The sequence below is a fragment of the Scylla paramamosain genome, chromosome 22, assembly GCF_035594125.1.
Source record: "Scylla paramamosain isolate STU-SP2022 chromosome 22, ASM3559412v1, whole genome shotgun sequence".
In the NCBI taxonomy this organism is placed as follows: Eukaryota; Metazoa; Arthropoda; class Malacostraca; order Decapoda; family Portunidae; genus Scylla; species Scylla paramamosain.
Genome location: NC_087172.1, coordinates 20,279,930 through 20,297,300, shown reverse-complemented (window position 1 = coordinate 20,297,300; position 17,371 = coordinate 20,279,930). Strand labels below are relative to the sequence as shown.

The window sequence follows — 17,371 nt, the reverse complement described above, 5'->3', positions numbered from 1 at the left end:
GGTAGATGCAATATCACGCAACGTTGCCGCTATCTCCGTCATGACAGAAAATCCTGCCATGCCAACCATGGATGAAATAAGGAAACATCAACGTTCAGACGTCTAAAGCACTGTTCAGGGGGTGCTGTGAACTTATCATTAAACCCAGCTGTGACCTCACTGAACGTTTCCCTTTGTGTCTCACAACACAAGGGGGCAGTCACAGCCTGCCCTCTAAAGACAACTCTCTTCCTCCACACAAAACTACAAGCATCTAATAACACACACACCCTTCACTCAAAAATTTTAAAATCATGGCGACTCCTACACCAGCCTCGGAGTCCCCATCTGGGGAGGGGACCATAAATGTCCCCAGGTCGGACTGCCTTTCTGTCGACGACCCTAAGTGTCTTGACACCCCCCTCAACTTTTTCTTCATTAACTTCTGCAACATTCGCGGTCTAAGATCTAATTTTCAATCTGTAGAACACCACCTCTCCTCTTCTAAACCTCATCTTCTTTTCCTCACTGAAACTCAGGTGTCTGAGGCAACTGACAGTAGCCCCTTTTCTGTTCCCTCCTACTTTCTCTATCCTCATTTTCGATCCAAAGCTGGATGCTGCGTGTATGTGCGCAATGACTTAACCTGCTCTCGTGCCCACGCTCTTGAATCTTCCGAGTTTTCCACCATCTGGCTACGACTACACAGTCATTCTCATACTAATTTTATCTGTGCTGTATACCTCTCTCCTAACTCCTCTGACTATAAGAAATTCTTTGACTACTTAACTTCCAAAGTGGAGCACATTCTGACCCTCTTCCCTCTTGCAGAGATCTCCATTCTTGGAGACTTCAATGTTCACCACCAGCTTTGGCTTTCCTCTCCCTTCACTGACCATCCTGGTGAACTAGCCTACAACTTTGCTATCCTCCATGACCTAGAGCAATTGGTGCAACACCCTACTCGTATTCCTGACCGTCTTGGAGATACGCCCAACATTCTTGACCTTTTCCTGACCTCTAATCCTTCTGCTTATGCTGTCACCCTTTCTTCTCCGTTGGGCTCCTCCGATCACAATCTCATATCTTTATCTTGTCCTATCACTCCAATCCCTCCTCAGGATCCCCCTAAGCGAAGGTGCCTCTGGCGTTTTGCCTCTGCTAGTTGGGAGGACCTGAGGAGGTATTTTGCTGATTTTCCTTGGAATGACTACTGCTTCCATGTCAGAGACCCGTCTTTGTGTGCTGAGCGCATAACAGAGGTGATAGTGTCTGGCATGGAGGCGTACATTCCTCACTCTTTTTCTCGTCCTAAACCTTCTAAACCTTGGTTTAACACAGCTTGTTCTCGTGCTATACATGATAGAGAGGTGGCCCACAAAAGGTACTTAAGCCTTCCATCACCAGAATCTCATGCACTTTATATTTCTGCCCGGAACCATGCCAAGTCTGTTCTCCAACTAGCCAAAAACTCCTTTATTAACAGAAAATGTCAAAACCTTTCAAGATCTAACTCCCCTCGTGATTTCTGGCATCTAGCCAAAAATATCTCCAATAACTTTGCTTCTTCTTCTTTCCCTCCTCTACTTCAACCAGATGGCGCCACTGCTATCACATCTATTTCTAAAGCTGAACTCTTTGCTCAAACCTTTGCTAAAAACTCTACCTTTGACGATTCTGGGCTTGTTCCTCCCTCTCCTCCACCCTCTGACTACTTCATGCCACCTATTAAAATTCTTCGCAGTGATGTTTTCCATGCCCTCGCTGGCCTAAACCCTCGGAAGGCTTATGGACCTGATGGGGTCCCTCCTATTGTTCTTCGAAACTGTGCCTCCGTGCTTGCACCTTGCCTAGTCAAACTCTTTCAGCTCTGTCTGTCAACATCTACCTTTCCTTCTTGCTGGAAGTTTGCCTACATTCAACCTGTTCCTAAAAAGGGTGACCGCTTTAATCCCTCAAACTACCGTCCTATTGCTTTAATTTCCTGCTTATCTAAAGTTTTTGAATCTATCCTCAACAGGAAGATTCTTAAACATCTATCACTTCACAACCTTCTATCTGATCGCCAGTATGGGTTCTGTTAAGGCCGCTCTACTGGTGATCTTCTGGCTTTCCTTACTGAGTCTTGGTCATCCTCTTTTAGAGATTTTGGTGAAACTTTTGCTGTTGCCTTGGACATATCAAAAGCCTTTGATAGAGTCTGGCACAAAGCTTTCATTTCCAAACTACCCTCCTACGGTTTCTATCCTTCTCTCTGTAACTTCATCTCAAGTTTCCTTTCTGACCGTTCTATTGCTGCTGTGGTAGACGGTCACTGTTCTTCTCCTAAATCTATAAACAGTGGTGTTCCTCAGGGTTCTGTCCTGTCACCCACTCTCTTCTTATTATTCATTAATGATCTTCTAAACCAAACTTCTTGTCCTATCCACTCCTACGCTGATGATACCACCCTGCACTTTTCCACGTCTTTTCATAGACGTCCAACCCTTCAAGAGGTAAACATTTCACGCAGGGAAGCCACAGAACGCCTGACTTCTGATCTTTCTAAAATTTCTGATTGGGGCAGAGCAAACTTGGTATTGTTCAATGCCTCAAAAACTCAATTCCTCCATCTATCAACTCGACACAACCTTCCAGACAACTATCCCATCTTCAATGACACTCAACTGTCCCCCTCTTCTACACTGAACATCCTCGGTCTGTCCTTTACTTATAATCTGAACTGGAAACTTCACATCTCATCTCTAGCTAAAACAGCTTCTATGAAGTTAGGTGTTCTGAGGCGTCTCCGCCAGTTTTTCTCACCCTCCCAGCTGCTAACTCTGTACAAGGGCCTTATCCGTCCATGTATGGAGTATGCTTCACATGTCTGGGGGGGTTCCACTCATACTGCTCTTCTAGACAGGGTGGAATCAAAAGCTTTTCGTCTCATCAACTCCTCTCCCCTAACTGACTGTCTTCAGGCTCTCTCTCACCGCCGCAATGTTGCATATCTAGCTGTCTTCTACCGCTATTTTCATGCTAACTGCTCTTCTGATCTTGCTAACTGCATGCCTCCCCTCCTTCCGCGGCCTCGCTGCACAAGACTTTCTTCTTTATCTCACCCCTATTCTGTCCACCTCTCTAATGCAAGAGTTAACCAGTATTCTCAATCATTCATCCCTTTCTCTGGTAAACTCTGGAACTCCCTGCCTGCTTCTGTATTTCCACCTTCCTATGACTTGGATTCCTTCAAGAGGGAGGTTTCAAGACACTTATCCACCAATTTTTGACCACTGCTTTGACCCTTTTATGGGACTGGCATTTCAGTGGGCATTTTTTTATTAGATTTTTGTTGCCCTTGGCCAGTATCCTTCCTACATAAAAAAAAAAAAAAGACGTCTTCTGTTCTAGTGTTGCTTATTTCCTGGAATCTGGACAAAGCTTTCTAAGTTGCAAGTGAGTGCTGATACGTTTTTTTCATGCAAGATGGTCTCTTATATAAGTCGAGTGATGTCTCTACTGACGATTCTAGTGAGCGTTTATCTCAGCTCGTGGTACCTCAGTCGCTAGTGAGTATCATGCTTCACGTTCACGACTCACCCCACGCAGGACATCCAGGTCAGGACAAATGCCTCGCGCAAGCAAAACGATTATATTTCTGGCCGAATATGAGGAAAGATATCTTTCAACTCTGTGCGCTCTGTCCTCAGTGTGTTTCACACTGACCATCACTCACGACAGTCCATCGCTTCCACACCCCATCGCTTCCGCTCCTTGGGATTCAGTCTCTGTTGATCTGCTCAAACTTCCGCTTGCAGAGAACGGTTATCAGTATCTTCTAACTTGTGTGAATAGTTTCACTCGTTTCACCATTCTTGTTCCTCTCAAGGACAAAACTGCTACTTTTGTTGGTTGTGCGATCATCGACAACATAATTTGTCCTTATAACTCTCCTCGTGTCATCTTATCTGACAATGGCGCTGAATTCAATGACTGTCTTACAGGAGATTGGTAAAAGAATTTCATATCAAGAAATGTAACATTGTTCCTCACTCACTCAGCTCAAATGGCAAAGTAGAGCGTTGTAATAAACGTATCCTTGACGTTGTGCGTTACATAACAGAAGCAAATCACTCCTGGGACGATTGGCTTCCTTAGATAGCCTGCTCTATCAACTCAGCAATCCACTCCGCCATCAACAAGTCTCCACAATTCGTGCTGTTTGGTATCGACAAGCGTCTTCCATATGAATTTCTCATATATATATATATATATATATATATATATATATATATATATATATATATATATATATATATATATATATATATATATATATATATATATATATATATATATGAGGGAGAGGAGGAGGAGAAGGAGGAGGAGGAGGAAGAGGGTGGGGAATGAGGAGGAGGAAGGGGAATGAGAAGGAGGAAGAGAAGGGTGAGGAGAACAACAAAAGCGAAACAACAAGCGAAAAGCACACACACACACACACACACACACACACACACACACACACACACACACATTACCTTTCAGTTTACCTGTTTAAACAGAGAGAAAGAGAGAGAGGTGTTGGGAGGGTGGTGGAGAGGGGAATGACGGGGGGAGCTCTGATCAAGGGAAGGGACGGGGCGTGGGCCAGGTGGGGAACGTCAAGTGGGTGGAGCCTCAAGGATTAATTTTTGATGGTGTTGAACCAATCACAGGAAAACAAAAGCCTGATGGATAGTTGACAGGTGTCGCTACTAAGTAATTAATAACCCAGGAGTGGCAACAAGTTTACTGGTGTTGAGTGTGCATACAATGAAACGACAGACACATTGACAAGTCATATACGCGCTCAGACACGTGATAGAAACGCTTTGCTTTCTCATCACGACTACTTTCAAAGGCTACAGAGATGATAATACAGATTTTCAAGACTGTTTCTCTTGTTAATGATGTAGAAATCTTGTTAATCTGTCATTAGAACCATAAAAACACCCCTAAACACCAGATGAAGTGTTTCAGAATGGTTCTCAATCCCATCACTTGTTGTAACATCACCACCGTCGCTAATCAGCCAACCCACTAACACAGTCCTCTTCTTTCTCCTTTCCATCATCGCCGCTGTTATTAACATTATTAGTGTCTATAATTTCCCAGCAGGACAACAACCTCACCCAACTTTCTCCATTTCTACATATCTGTCAGCAATTTGCCTATATAGTTTGTCCGTTATGCCCTCTTTTACTTAATTAGCCTGATACATCTTACTGCCCGTATACTTCATGTCATCCTTTTTCTCTGTCTGCCTTGCCTTCTTGTAAAACTAACCTTGCACATTTTACTGCCTGCCTGCTTACATCATTTTATCTAACAAAACTTAATTAACTTAATCCTGGCAAAACTTAATTCATGTCGTCCTGGCAAAATTTAATTCATGTCGGTGACAAAACTTAATGAATTTTTCAGTCCTCTGTCTGTCCTGTCTTTTAACTAGCCTAGCACATTTTACTCCACGTCTATTTCACATCATTTGAACAAAACTTATCTTTCAGTCTTGTATCTCAGTGTTCTTCAATCTTTTCTAAGTCGATGCAACCTTCCGAGAGCTTTCGAGAATTTCATGTGCCCTCGAACCTTGGACAATAAATTACAAAAGAATTACATGAATATCTGACTTTTTTTTTCTATTTTTATGACTGAAAATATATAAATAAAAGTATTAGATCTCTATTTTAAGAGCATTTAAAATTGTAACATTTAAGGGCATGACAACATCAAAGAAAAGTAGATCTACAGGTGGCAGTTCTTGTATAAGACATGCAAACCTATGGAAAATCATCCTCCCTATCCATAAATTTATACAATCTTCTAAAGTTCCTCATTAATTAGGTACCTGTCATTGCATTACTGCTTAAACCCAGTCATCTACGAACATGCGCACATTCACGGGCAACAACCATGCAAGATACATTCAAAATACTCAGAGGCGTAAAGTTTTCTTGTTTCATTATCAGCCGAGTCTTTCAAATTTTTCATCCAATGTCTTTTTTTTTTTCATTAACCATCGACGATTTTATTTTCGGCTCAAAATTAAATGGTGTCTGAGAAGTTTCGGTCAAAAAAAAAAAAAGAAAAAAAGAAAAAAAAAGAAAAAAAAAAAAAAAAACTCGCATCGCATCGGTATCGTGGAAATTCGCATCTTTATCTTCGTCGCCAACATCGCAATCATCGTTCGCTTCGTTTTCGTAATGCCAAATTCGTTATCATTAAATACTTAGCTATCATTATTTCTGTTTATATATATATATATATATATATATATATATATATATATATATATATATATATATATATATATATATATATATATATATATATATATATATATATATATATATATATATATATATATATATATATATATATATATATATATATATATATATATATATATATATATATATATATATATATATATATATATATAATTCTTGCATGATAATAAATACAGCAGTAGAAATCCTTTATGATAAAATGTCCAACAAGTAAGGCCCCTTACTTTTTCCAACATATTGTATGAATCCAGCAGTCTTCATCATACATATATTCCTCCTTCCTCTCTCTCTCTCTCTCTCTCTCTCTCTCTCTCTCTCTCTCTCTCTCTCTCTCTCTCTCTCTCTCTTGTAATTACGAGTAATTGTCCAAGGCGCTTGGGTACACGAATTTATGAGAAGTTCTCGGAATGGTGCATGAACTTAGAAAAGAGTGAAGAACACTATCCTCGCGCCTAGGACATTTAATTACAAAAGAATTACGCGAATATTTGGTATTTGCTATAGTTTTACGACTGAAGATATATAAACATAAGTATTAGATCTCTGTTTTATACTTAGAAAATAACTATTCGGTCTTGAATAATTGTTACATAGGTGTTTAATGTATAAAACAAAATGTCCCACCTCAATCACATGAATCGCGAGTTGCGCATGAGTGTAATATAATAATATAATACATAATTTCTAATACTTTAATCCAATTTTAAATGAATTTCTTACATGACACTTCCTAAAACTTTTTTTTTTTTTTTTGTATGAAGCACTCTTATACATACTGGCCGCTTCATGAATCCCACTGTTTCCAGGTACCCTTTGAAGAACCCATGCACTCTGGGGAACATCATGCACCCAGTTGGCTATCACTGCTCTGTCCCTGCCTTCTCTTACTAACCTAACATATTTTACTGCTAGTTTACTTCATGTCATCCTAACAAAACTCATCTTTCAGTTCTTTATCTGTATTGCCTTCTTTTACTAACCTAACACAATTCATACGAGTATCATCCTAACAAAACTCATCTACCAGTGTGAGAGATGAAGATATTTTAGCATCTACTGATAATGGAAGTTTGAGTGCATAAAAAAAATGGTTCACTATTAAAAGAAAAAAGCCTGTATGGTTTAATCATGCCAGCATTTGTACATCTCTTACTGATAATGTTCTTATCTGTCCTGCCTTCTTGTAACTAACCTAACGCATTCTACCGCCCGTTTACTTCATGGGGTACGAACAAAACTCTTCTCAGTCCTTTATTTGCCTTGCCGTCTTTTTAACTAACCCAACACACTTTACTACCCGTTTACTTCATGTCACCCTAACAAAACTTACCTTTCAGCTCTCTATCTACCTTGCCGTTTTTTCAACTAACCTAACACATTATTACCGCCCGTCTACTTCATATCACCCTAACAAAACTTATCTTTCAGTCTTCTATCTATCTGCCTTGCTTTCGTTAACGAGGCCCAAAACATTTGCCTTGCCGTCTTTTTCACTAACCTAGCACACTTTACCGCCCATTTACTTCATGTCACCCAAACAAAACTTACCTTTTAGTTCTCTATCTGCCTTGCTTTCTTTTACGAACCTCAGAACATCCTAAGCAAAACCAGGCCTAAACAGACGACTCCTTGCTTCCTAGGCCAGCAGACCCGTTCCCCCAAACACCGCTATGGCTGCCAACAGATTCCACGGGACGCCTTATCGATAATGGATTTTTTATTTCCAAGGTACATCCAATTAACCTGGTGTGTAATTATGCTAAAAGAACCGTGGCGATGAGGTTTCCGTAATGGCGAGGCTGCTGGCGAGGCGGCGGTGGTTGTGGTGGCGGTGGTAGGCAGGTAGGCCATGATAATTGCAAGGTTGTGGTTCGTTTAATGGCGCGCTGGCGTAGCATAAGGGTGATTAGTGGTAATTATATCTGGACAAGTAGCGAGACTATTAGGCCGAGGTGGTACATTTAAGCGCCCCTGCTGTTCGCGGTGGTGGTGGTGATGATGGTGCGCTGAAGCAATGGTTCAGAAACACTGCTTCCTCACCACGACTATTTTTCAAGGGTCACAGCGATGTTTAACTGGGTTCTACAGAGTGTTTCTCGTGTTAATAATATAGAAATGTTAATATGTCACTAGAACTGTAAAAAAGACATCCTTAAAAAACCGTGTAACTTCAATTAGAGCCTTTTGAAAGTGGTGGAGGTGCGGGCAGAAGTGTTTCAGAATATACTGGACAGTTGCATTAAGTTTTAGGCTCGTATTCTTCAGCGGTTTGTTCTCTCATAAGTACTGTTTTTCAAAGGCTGCAGAGATGATTATTCGGGTTCTCATGAGCGTCCTGTGCAGTGATGATGCAAAAATCCTCGTTAAACCATTATTACAACCATAAAAGCATCCTTCAGTAGTGTGTTCTCTCATTCGCTACTTTTTATTCAAAGACTACAGAAATGAGAAGTCCGGTTATAATGGAATTCTTTTGCAATGTTGATGAGGGATCTTTGTTAAGCTGTTGTTAGAATCACGAAAGCATCCTTGAAAACCCCATGAACTTCCACCTCACCCTGTTAAAACTGAAGATAAGACGCCGAAACAGTTAGAATACACACATTAAGCCTTTCACTGACTAGCCAATTTTTCCCATCATCACAAGCAACTTGTCACACACTGAGTGGACCATGGTGGTGAGGGAACACGTGATGAGACAACATACGAGTATGTTTACTTCACTAACGTTTCGACTGTGAATCTTCCTGAGAGAGGACAGACAAGCAGTGATGAGACAGCTGCTTATGCACCCTCTTCAAGTGGATCAGGGAACACTTATATTTTATACTTGAGGCTCTTGGATACTTTTGTAATCTGGAACTTTGAACATAAGAACATAAAAAAAAAAAAGATGAGGAAAGCTGCAAGAAGCGGCCTACACGTGGCAGTCCCTGAAATTTATAGACTCATATATTTTTTTTTGTCTGTGGGTTCGCCTGTTGCCTTTCACAACTATCCCATTCCCTTGCTTCAGGACAGTAATTGCTTGCTTATCAGTGAAAAATCCTGGAACCGTTGGAGGGAAGCGAACATCAGCACGCCAAGGGATAGATAGACAAGTGAGAGACGGTTAACTTAAGGAGCGCATCCATACAAATCGTCCTAAAGAACCCATGAAACAATAATTCCAAATCTTAGGCAGTCACACCGGGCATCGAACCAGCTACCACAGAGCGTTACCAGTGTGTGTGTGTGTGCAAAGATAATATTGGTCGCAAACGTTTTCTTCTCTTTATCTTAGGTTGTTGGTAATGAAGACGTTATCTTACTGAAATTTATGATTATGAAGTCGAGACTTTCGTAGCGTGGATGTACACACACACACTCACACACACACACACACACAAAGCCTTCCATGTCCCTCTCTCTCCCTCTCACTCTCTCTCGTTCCTCACGTCATAAACAAACCCCGAAAAGATCACCGTTTTCTGTGACAAAGAAGAAAAACCCGCTTGTGGGGCCGTAACTAAAGGAAAATTGGAGGGCGGCCCCGCGCTCCACAATGGTCCCGCCCGCCCCTGTGGAGGCCGCGCGGGGAGGGGCGGAGCGGGCGGGGGTGGTGGGGCGTGGATGGGCGGTGGGAGGGGCCAAGGGGTGGAGACACTCTATTAGAACAGGACAGCTCGTCGTAAACTGCACGTATGTAAATGTTAAGGATTTTTTTAATGTTACAAACTTTTTTTTTTACTTACAAGTTCTTTTATCTCTCTCTCTCTCTCTCTCTCTCTCTCTCTCTCTCTCTCTCTCTCTCTCTCAGGTATGTTTTTCTGGGATTTTCTTCTTTTTTCTCATATTTTTGTAGGTATTTTTCTGGGATTTCTTTCTTTTATTCTATTTTTTGTTTTTATTTTTTATTTATTTAATTTCTAGTAATTCGGATTCCTCTAATTTTATAGGGAAACTATTTTTTCCACTGGTATATGTATTTTTATGTGTTCTCTCTCTCTCTCTCTCTCTCTCTCTTTTGCCTTCGAGTTACAACTGGGAAGGAAAAGAAGCGCTCACTTATTTCTGAAAGGAGTCACACACACACATACACACACACACACACACACACACACACACACACTGCTCGCTGGCTCATTGGTAGTATCCTTGCTTAATGTTCTGTGGTACCTGGTTCGATTCCCGATGTGTATGGCTATGACTAAAACTTGTGATTATTCTTTCATGGTTTCTTTAGTAAGACTTAGATAGATGTTCTGAAATTAACTCTCTCTCTCTCTCTTTCTGTGTTTGCAGTTATTGATGACCTCAGTAGTCTCAGTAGTCTAAGTGACCTTAGATGACCTCTAATGACACCTTCTGGAGGACTGACGTGGTGACAGAAGGGTTGGAGGGCGGATGAGGGAAGGGTGGTAGTACTGGAGTGGGGTACTGGTGGGGTGCTGAAGTGATGGTGAGACTGGAATTGTCATGACCATCACCACCATCACCATAATTGTCACCATCAGTATCATTACTATCACCATCATAATTATCACCACTGTTTTCATCACTGCCATCTCTCTTCCCCTCCCTCCCCCACATGTTCGAAGAGGAGGAGGAGGAGGAGGAGGAGGAGGAGGAGGAGGAGGGAGGGAGGGAGGGAGGGAGGGAGGAAAGAAGAAGAAGAAGAAGAAGAAGAAGAAGAAGAAGCACAACAACAACAACAACAACAATATAAAAAACAACAACAACAACAACTACTATTACTACTACTACTACTACTACTACTACTACTACTACTGTAAAGAGAACAAAACACACACACACACACACACACACACACACACACACACACACACACACACACATTCTGTCTTTCTCTCTCTCTCTCTCTCTCTCTCTCTTTCTCTCTCTCATTATCATAACAACCGTGACCTTGAGCAGTACAGGTGAAACAAGTGACGCTAAGGGACAGGTGTGATGGGAAACGTAATTAGTTCTTGTTTACCTGTCCTTACCTTGTGTGACCTCTGACTGGATACGATGGTGTGTGTGTGTGTGTGTGTGTGTGTGTGTGTGTGTGTGTGTGTGTTTTGTTCTCTTTACAGTAGTAGTAGTAGTAGTAGTAGTAGTAGTAGTAGTAGTAGTAGTAATAGTAGTTGTTGTTGTTGTTGTTTTTTATATTGTTGTTGTGTGTGTGTGTGTGTGTGATTCATAATTGGAATGTTTTTTTTTTTGGTGGACAATGAAATATCTATCTGTCTATCTATCTATTTATGTATGTATGTATGTATGTACGTATGTATGTATGTATGCATGTATCTATCTATCTCTCTATCTATCTCTTTCTATCTATTTGTTTATTTATTTATCTATCTATCTATTTATCTATCTATCTATTTTTGTATATATGTATGTATGTATGTATGTATGTATGTATGTACGTATGTATATATGCATGCATGTATCTATCTATCTGTCCATCTATCTCTCTATCTATTTGTCTATTTATCTATCTATCTATCTATCTATCTATTTATTTATCTATCTATCTGTCTGTCTATCTATCTATTTATGTGTGTATGTATGTATGTATGTATGTATGTATGAATGTATGTATGTACGTATGTATGCATGCATGTATCTATCTATCTATTTATTTATCTATCTATCTATCTATGTATCAATCTATCTGTCCATCTATCTATCTATCTATCTGTCTATTTATTTATCTATCAGCCTGTATATCTATCTATCTATCTATCTATCTATCTACCTATCTGTCTACCTATCTGTCTATCTACCTATCTATCTGCAAATGTATGTATATATGTATGAATGTATGTATGTACGTTTCTTTCTGTATGTACGTCTATCTTTCCTGTCACTGCCTGTCTGTCTAGCAGTACACCTGTCCTTTACGCCCCCTCTCTCTCTCTTTCTCATCCACTCCTCCTCCCTCTCACACTCCCAAAATGAATTTAAGAAACGCGTGGATGGGGTATATCTCTTACCACCCCCAACCCCCCCACCCTATACCTCTCCCTCTCACATGGGACAAAGGAAGACAACAAGAATGAGGAGGTCAGATTTAAGTCACTATAGGGTCATTCTGTCACCCTTTGGAAGCACACACAGGGCCCTGATGGCTTCTATTCTGGCCCCTGTGTTTCCTTTCTCTTTCCACTTGGTTTCCTGTGCGTGGGTGTAGGGAGTAGGGTGAGGGTGTAGGGTGAGGGTGCCAGGAGAGGGTGAGGGGGTAGAAAGGTGTTTTTCGAGGGTGTTGTGTGGTGTGGTGTGGTGTGGTGTGGTGTGGTCAGTGTTGGGTTTAAGAGTGTGTTAAGGTGTGTTTCATTCTCTCTCTCTCTCTCTCTCTCTCTCTCTCTCTCTCTCTCTCTCTCTCTTTCTGCGTGTTTATATTTTACCAAAATCCCCCATTTTTTCTTTTTAACATCCTTTCCTTCTTCCTCCTCCTCCTTCTCTAACTTTCCTCTTTTTCCTCTTCCTCTCCTTTGCTTCCTTTTCCTTTGTCCTTTTCTCCCTGTTAACGTTTTTCCCTATCCTATCCTTTCCATTCTAACACCATTTTTTCCTCTTCCTCCTCTTCATCTACCGTTCCTCTTCCCCTTCTCTCATCCTTTCCCTTCCTCCTCTTTCTTTTCTCTCTTAACGTTTTTCCTTTCTATTTCAACACCCTCTCCTCCTCCTCCAACTCTCCTTCTGTCCCTCCCCCCTCCTCCTGTCCCTCCCCCCTCCACCTTTCCTCCCTTTCCTCCCCCATCCTCGAGGCGGCAGTAAACACTCTTTGTGGTCAGTCGGGATTCAGTTCCAGCAAATCAGACCCTTGTTATTAATGAAGAGAAAAGAGGACACACCGCAATTCCCTTTATCCCTCTCTCTCTCTCTCTCTCTCTCTCTCTCTCTCTCTCTCTCTCTCTCTCTCTCTGTGTGTGTGTGTGTGTGTGTGTGTGTGTGTGTGTGTGTGTTTGTCACTTTTCTTGTTTTTCTTGTTTTTCTGTAGTTTCTCTGTTCTTTTTCTTCCTTCCATTCCTCTTCTTCAGTTTCTTATTTTTCTTTTTTCCTCCTCTTCCTTCTTCTTCAGCTCCTATGCTTTTTTTTTTTCGTTTAATATTATCTTCTTTCTTTCTTTTTTTTTATTTTTATTTCTTCGTACTGGTCTTCCATCTCCTCCTCCTCCTCCTTCATCTTTATTATTCTGTTTATATCTTTTATCTCTTCTACTCATTCTCTTTATCCCTCCTCCTCTTTCTAAAACCTCCTCCACTTCTTTCTCCTCTTCTTCCTTCTCTTCCTCCTTCCATCTCGTATATCTCGTGTCCTTTCTTCTTTCCAAGTTATCCTCTTCCTCCTGTTTTTCCATCCATTCCAAATATTTTCCTTCCTCTTTCTTCAGTCTTTTCCTTCCTCTTCCACTCACTGTATATATTTATTTCCTTTCCCTTCTTTTTTCTGATAATTTCCATCCATTCTATATTCTTCTTTTGTTTTCCTTCCACCTCTTCCATCTATTTATCCTTTCTCGTTCTGTAATATCTTCCACTTCTTGCTCCTCTTCCGTCCACCTCTTGCATCTCATCTCCTTTTCTTCCTCCTCCTTTCTTTCAAATAGTTTCCCTCTTCTTTTTCTTTAGTTTCCTCCATCCTCCTTGTCCTCCTCCTCCTATTCCATCTATGTCTTCTCCTTATCCTTCCTTTCCTTTTCCTCCATTATTAACTTGCTCTTCTCTATGTATTAATATTTTCCTGTCTTCAGTGTCTTTTTCCCCTTACGCGTCCTCCTCCTCCTCCTCCACCTCTATTAGTTCTTCATATTTATTCCTTTCTATCTTTCAATTCTTTCTCTTGTATTGCATTCAGTCCATATTCTCCATCCCTTTCTTCAGTTTCTTTTATCCTCCTCCTTCTCCATACATTCCATCAAACCATTCACCTTTCTTCATTTCTGTTCCTTCCATTCTCTATCCTCAGTCTCCCCTTCTCTCCAGCACACAGGCAAGCACAGTACCCGAAGGCGTGACTCTGCCCAGCTCTGAATCAGCTTAAGTCGCCCGCGCACAAAGAGCCACAAGAGGACCCGTGCGAGGGACAGTGCGGGCAAGGAGAGGTCGATTGAGTCTCTTGCCAGTGTGTGGAGTGTATGGGATTAGAGGCTGTGTGGGAGAAAGGCAAGGAAACTGATATACTCCCCTGATACACCTGGCTCTTGTTTCCTTTGTGTCTTTGTCTGTGTGTGTGTGTGTGTGTGTGTGTGTGTGTGTGTGTGTGTGTTCGTCTATTTTGTCTTTCTCTCTCGCTCGTTCGCCTCCTCTTGTCAGGATTAGTTTGGTTTGTTCCCCTTTTTTGTTTTGGTACGTGTGTGTGTGTGTGTGTGTGTGTGTGTGTGTGTGTGTGTGTGTGTGCGTGTGTGTGTGTGTGTGTGTGTGTTTTGAAGAATGTATTGTTTTTTGGTTTAGCTTTTGTTTTCTTGCTTTCTGTCTGTTTGTTCCTCTCTCTCTCTCTCTCTCTCTCTCTCTCTCTTTCTCTCTCTTATTCTTTAATATTTTTCTTGCTTGCTCTTCGTTGTTGCGTTGCTTTACTACTACTACTACTACTACTACTACTACTACTACTACTACTACTACTACTACTACTACTACAAACAATACCAGCATCTACGTAAAAAGTAATAAAAAGAAAGAGGAGATAACAATAACAATCTGTTTATTAACACTATAAAAAACAGCAAAAAGGAAATACAAGAAGACACAACACACACAGACAAACACACATAAAGACGCCGGGAATATGACAGGAGCGCTGAAGAGAAGGTGACTGATGACTTATAGTGACTTTAGGGGTAGTCTGGCTAACTCATCAGGTCTTGTATAGTGAAGCCGCGGCGTGGTGTGAGGGGCGCTGAAGGAGGCACTGAAGGAGGCTGCTTCTGATTGGACCGTGGTGGGGAAACTTGGGTCCGTGGTGGGGGGACTGGCTGGGGTGATGAGGGGGATGAGGTGTCTTGGGATGGTGGGGTTGGTATGGGTGAGAGGGTTGGTGGGGATGCAAGGCGGGGTGAGGGCGTTGCTTGGAGGAGAGAAAACGAAGAGCAGTTTGGAGTCGAGGTTCCTGAAGGTGGTGACTGCAGGGGCTTGTCAGTGGGCTTCTGTGCGAGGCCGTGGGTGGCGTGTCTGTGGGCATGGGTGGGTTGTGGGGTCGTATTGTGGGGTGTGGTTGCCTCCTGTCGTTCTGCGTCGTTGTGGGTGCTCTCGTGCACGGCGAGCGTGCGCGCCTGGCAGAAGCCCTTGCCGCACGCCTCGCACTTGAAGGGCTTCTCCTTGCTGTGGATGTACTTGTGGTCGCGGAGGTGGTCCTGCCTCCTGAAGGCCTTGCCGCAGATGTCGCAGGGGAAGGGCCGCTCGTCCGTGTGGGTCCGCTCGTGGATCAGCAGGTTGTAGCTCTTGGTGAACTCCCGCTGACAGTACTTGCAGATGTACCGCTTCTTGGGTCTGCTGAGGCGGCCCCCGGGAGTCAGCAGCAGCCGGTTGATGGGGGCGCCACTCAGCACGCCCCAAGGCACACTATCCAGAGCTAGCAAGCCGTAGCTCTGTAGGGCGCTGGACACACCACACCCGAGACTACTGACGAAGGCCGGGTAAGGGGACCCGCGCAGGCTGGGGGGTACCAGGGCGAAGGGGGCGAGGACTGCTGGAGGACTGGATATCGGGGAGCAGCTGGGTGAAACCTGAAGGGGGTGAGAGCTGTGGGTGCTTGCCGGGGGCGCGGGCGAGGGGACGGCGGGCGGGGTGAGCACCGAGGATAGCGGGTCGTGGTCTGATATCACAGCCATGTTCGAGGTCACGGCAGGTCACGGGTGGTCGAGGACGAGGGAACGTGGTGAGCCTCGAGGAGCAGGATGTGAATGTGGGAAGAGTAATGAGTGTGTGGAAAAACAGTTAGTGCTCCGGAGCGTTATATACTGGTGCTGTACTGGGGGAGGGAGGGGAGAACAGGGTGGGGGAGGACCCGTACTGTGGGGAAGAGTGGGGCGGGGGAGGGTGGTGGTGAACGGCTATTGGTCAGATGGACTTTGGGGGCTGGAGGGGCGTGGGGCGGGATCTAGAGAGAGAGAGAGAGAGAGAGAGAGAGAGAGAGAGAGAGAGAGAGAGAGAGAGAGAGAGAGAGAGAGAAATTTAAATACTATATACGTTGGCATTTTTGTTCTCTTTTGTTTTTATCTGTGGTTGCTTATTCGTTGTTTTCTTTTTTCTTCCAGTTGGTTTACATTTTCTCCTGCCCTACTTTTTTTTCGCAAGAGAGGCACTGGACATGGGCAAAAACACTAAGGGAAGAAAGGCGCCCACAAGAGTGCCAGCCCAAAAGAGAAGTCAAAAGGATTCTTGAAATATAGAGTATAAGTGTGCTGAAACCTCCCTCTTGTTTATTTCCTCCTCCTCTTCTTTTTCTTATTCCTACAATGTCAGGTTTTTTCATAACTTTTTTTTTACATGATACTTTTTTTTTTTTGTTTCGTAAATGCATCTTCTTTCCCAAAGGTATTCATCCTCTTATTATTCTTCCTCTTCCTCCTCCTCCTCCTTCATCTACGCTTCCAAATTTCTCTATTTCTTCTACTCCTTCCTTCATTCTTATAAATATTTCCACCTCCCCCCCCAAAAAAAAAGACACAAAACATTCCAGACATTAAAGCAAAATGCATACTTCCCTTCTCCCCTCCTATTATAAAAGGAAAAAAAAAAAACAGTATTCTTTCGTAAAAAAAAGAAAAGAAAAGAAAAAAAAAAGAAAAAAAAATCGTTCCAGAAAATGTCAATATTGTTTCATAAAAAAAAAAAACGTAAAAAAAAAATTCTCGATATTCCTACGTAAAAAAAGTCAATATTCCTTCAAACTGAATAATAAAAAAATAGATAAATAAATAAACAAATAAAAATATATTGATAAAAATCGCAAAAAAATCAATAAAAAAACGTTCCCAGATTCTAAAAAAAGTCAATATTCCTCCCTAAAAATAAATAAATAAAATAAATAAATAGAATAAATAAATAGGTAAAGTAAATAACTCTAGAAATCCAGTAAATAAATAAAAA

General features: G+C 42.0%; 1 protein-coding gene across 1 annotated transcript; it reads right to left on the bottom strand.

Annotated features, from left to right (window-relative positions):
- Positions 1–15,129: 15,129 nt before the first annotated feature.
- Positions 15,130–16,198, bottom strand: LOC135111823 (protein odd-skipped-like). The gene has a single exon (XM_064025532.1). It carries the CDS (start codon positions 16,108–16,110, stop codon positions 15,130–15,132), a length of 981 nt encoding a protein of 326 aa, XP_063881602.1. The 5' UTR covers positions 16,111–16,198.
- Between the last annotated feature and the right edge of the window lie 1,173 nt (positions 16,199–17,371).

What these genes read in the sequence shown, in the direction of transcription:
- LOC135111823 (XM_064025532.1), bottom strand. Translation starts at nt 16,110, where the DNA reads ATGGCTGTGATATCAGACCACGACCCGCTATCCTCGGTGCTCACCCCG.